The 3,892-nt window shown below is 41.6% G+C and overlaps 1 protein-coding gene across 1 annotated transcript; it reads left to right on the top strand.

Annotated features, from left to right (window-relative positions):
- The first annotated feature begins 1,541 nt into the window (after positions 1-1,541).
- Positions 1,542-3,650, top strand: LOC118421220 (leucine-rich repeat-containing protein 15-like). The gene is made up of 2 exons (XM_035828386.1): positions 1,542-2,287; positions 3,365-3,650. Exons 1-2 carry the CDS (start codon positions 1,542-1,544, stop codon positions 3,648-3,650), a joined length of 1,032 nt encoding a protein of 343 aa, XP_035684279.1.
- Positions 3,651-3,892: the final 242 nt, after the last annotated feature.

The raw sequence follows: 3,892 nt of genomic DNA, 5'->3' as shown, positions 1-3,892 counted from the left end.
TTTTTGCCCATCTTTCTTCAAGTCAAGTTAGTGATTTTCAAAAGGGTTATAACTGCAATGGATGGACGTGGTGGTTTGAGTTTCAAGTCTATAATTGTCGCCCCAAAACGGGGAGGGGAAATTTAGCAGACGTCTGTTTACAATCTGGCCTTACGTAGTACTACTAATCTGGCTCTTGTGTCACCTCTTTCGTCATAAATGTATATATAGATTTTACATTAGGTCATAAACATGGCAAACAAAGACGAGGTTCGGCGGATAGCTTTGAAGATCTTTGAAGTGTATGTTCTCGCCGGTCAGCGCTGCAATATAACAATATAATTATTTTTGTATTTTATTCGTCATCTCTCTGATACGAAACCAGTCCATTTCACTTGCAAGAAATGATAAAGTGCACCAGTTTTGTACAATATGCACAGATAAGGGGAGACCGTAAAGATAAGCTTCCATCCCATCCCACGTTTCCTGTCTGCTCACAAATTGGACGGATGTTCCCTAATCCCTTACGACTTCCCTAGTTGTCCCCTCACTGCTCCGTTCCTGAAGTTTCTGTTTTGTGATCTTTTGACAACTTTTGACATCTTGAAACATCTCGTGGTCTACGATATAGCTAACAAAACGAAATTTGTAACCATCACCAGAGCCAATAGAGCGGCTGAAGTCTGCCTTTAGCGCACGGCCTATTCCTGTCTGTCTGTCCAGTTTGTGAATAGACAGGAAACCTATCTCGAAGAAGAGAGGGTAGTCCCTCATCAAAAGTAAACACCTTTTTTTTACCTAAGTTGACGACATATTAACATCAGGACCTTCTGAGGATTAAACTAAGAATCTTTACATTTTAAATAGATAATTCTTACAACAGACATCATGTCACCCTTTGCTTCTTTGTGTCTGTCCAGAATCTCTGAGGCATATTGATTTAAGTTCTACCAACAAAACGGAAAGTCCTTGAAACATCATCAAAGCTGACCAAGGAAGAAATCTTCTTAAACGAAACTGTGAGTGGAATCAACACCAGGTATGTTTAATATAACACTATATGGGAAGTAGGCTTCTCCCTGTGCCAAGAGTAGTGCTAATGCAATATCAATACAATGTTATCTTATTACAGCGTCATTTCTCGTTTTGATAGAGATAGGTCTAATATGAAGCTAGAAAATATCCACTGGTTGGCTGGAGTTGACAGAGTTCAAGGGTCGTCCTAACAGTTATGTCCCTTACTTTCATATAAGGGACGTCGTCTTCTTGAATATCATATTTGCGTTTTGTCGTTTTTGTGGAGTTGATAATATAAAGCCCAACAAAATGACGTGCCATCAATTAGTTCTGTAAGTCAATTGCAGTATATACATGGTAGAATATGCAAAACAGATTTTAGTGAACATACTGTCAAATCTACAAGCACAACATTGGCCATTTCAGGCTAACCTGAGTATTGGTGTATCGTAGCTAACAAAATACATATGTGCAACGCAATCCGAAGAATCTGGACACCTCGTCAATCTTTGTTTTAATTGATTTTCACATTAGAAAATCCAACGATGGTCTACTGGGCTGCCATCCTAGCCGTCTGCATGACGCTGGTGAGACTGACGACAGCTTTACAAGCCTGTACCTCCCGGGATGGACCAGGAGTTGGAGTCTGCAGCTGTAGTGGTACAACAGTTAACTGTTATGGGAAAAACCTGGCTTCAATTCCTGATGGCATTCCAGCAACTACAACAAGTCTAACACTTTGGCGCAATCAGATAGTCACAATTGAAAATACAAAGCTTCAACACCTACATAGTTTGATATTGCTTGACATTGACAACAATGAGATAACATCCATCCTTTCACATACATTTGCTGGTCTGCAGAATCTCCAAATTGTGTACCTTGAAAACAACAACATAAGTATTATAGAACCACGGAGTTTCATATCCCTAAATTATCTAACGAAGCTTGACATTCGAAACAATGAGATAACATCCGTTGTTTCACAGACATTTGCTGGTCTGCGAAATCTGCAATGGCTTAAGCTTAGTAACAACGCCATAAGTGTTGTAGAACAGGGGAGTTTCCAACACCTTCAAAATTTAACGGAACTTCACATTGAAAACAATGAGATAACAATCATCTTTTCACAGACATTTGCTGGTCTACGGAATCTCAAACAGTTGTACCTTAATGGCAACCACATAAAAGATGTACAACCAGGGGGTTTCCAACACCTGCAGGAACTTACCACCCTTCGTCTTGATAATAACAAACTAAAATCCTTACGTAATGACATCTTTTCCACTTTGCACAAACTTAGAATTCTCTTCCTTTCTCATAACCAGATAACAACACTTGCTCATGACATATTTGCGGGTTTAAATCAGCTCTCAGTGCTTTATCTTTCTAACAACTCAATGACCGTGATACCCTCGTCTGTTGCCAATTTGAGGAGACTTCGAGACTTTCAAATGGCACATGGTTATATAACAGCACTTCCGCCAGGTATGTTCTCTAACAGCAGCATCCAGAAATTGGACCTATCATATAACAACATCACTATGATTCAGGAAGGGACATTTTTCAACATCAGTAGATTTTCTTATCAAGGTACTTTCCTCTTGAATAACAACCAATTGGAGACTCTTCCTTCCACTCTATGTGATATTTCATCCGACCTTTTCTTTAATCTGTCTAACAATCCCTGGTCCTGTGACTGTCGCATGAGGAAAATCCTAAATTGCCCAAAATTGAAAGATGAAATGATATGCCAATCCCCTCCGATACTAAACAACATCAAGCTTGCTGACCTCACGCAAAACAATCTGGCATGCTCTATTCCCATTATTAATCACATCAGCCCCACAGCACAGCAGGCTAAAGTTGGAGAGACAGCAATATTTTACTGTAATGCTACTGGCTTCAACCGTCCCATAATAACATGGTCATGGCCATCCGTTCAACCTAGCACTTCGCAAACAGACAGGCCTCATGACAAAGTCCGCACAACAAGCCTGGCCATGGGCTACAACAGTGCAGAATCCAGCCTGACAATCACCCATGTACAGATGGGTGACCAGGGACATTACACATGTCATGCATCAAATGCTGAAGGAGAGGACTCAATGTCTTTCTTTCTAACTGTCATTTCTGACACACCGCCAGTGCCACACGTGGTTCCATCAGTGGGTGGCGCTGTCGGAGCCATTGTTCTATGCACCATTCTTGGTCTCATCTACTTCGTGCATAAACAAAGGCAGCAGACTAAAGACAAGTCATCATATCACCCTTCAATCCGAGAAACACTGCATGGTACACATCATCCTTATGCTGATCATTTTGAAGAAGAGGACGGATATGATGATGTCCTTGTTCCTGACCGAAGAGAAATCCCGGGTGAAGAATCTACGGAAGGTCACCAATACCAATCCCTTCTCCTTGAGACTCGAGATCATAACTACACTGCACTGTGGACTGAAGATGCCACTTTTGATGACCAAGACGCGTACAGAAGACAGGAGGAGGACAGAGATGGTCCTGAGTGCTCACAAGGAGACATGGCGGAAGAGGCGGCAAAGCCTGAAGAATCAGATGAAGAACCGACTCATTCGTATCAGAACATACCCCATGACGATGATTATTACAACTTCCCAACAGTGAGGGATGTTTAATCCTCTCATCGACATTCTATAGCATAGAGAGAGAGAGAGGTCATGGGTGATGGGGTCCGGTCAGAATACGTAGGTTGATCCATATGCACGGGGTCGGACAAAGGGTTCCTTGGAAAGTCCGTCATCGAGGGGATTATCTTTTCATATGCGTTATATACTGGGTTGTGTGAGATCAATTAGGAATTGTCATGGCAATGCGAAGCAGGAAACGTTACTTTCGTTTTGGAGGCAAGCCTATACTT

Source organism: Branchiostoma floridae, chromosome 8 (assembly GCF_000003815.2).
Source record: "Branchiostoma floridae strain S238N-H82 chromosome 8, Bfl_VNyyK, whole genome shotgun sequence".
Lineage (NCBI taxonomy): Eukaryota > Metazoa > Chordata > Leptocardii > Amphioxiformes > Branchiostomatidae > Branchiostoma > Branchiostoma floridae.
This window is presented reverse-complemented; position numbering and strand designations above follow the sequence as displayed.

What these genes read in the sequence shown, in the direction of transcription:
- LOC118421220 (XM_035828386.1), top strand. Translation starts at nt 1,542, where the DNA reads ATGGTCTACTGGGCTGCCATCCTAGCCGTCTGCATGACGCTGGTGAGA. An exon ending in AATGACATCTTTTCCACTTT is followed by an intron (nt 2,288 to 3,364) that starts GCACAAACTTAG and finishes TCCTGACCGAAG; the next exon opens with AGAAATCCCGGGTGAAGAAT.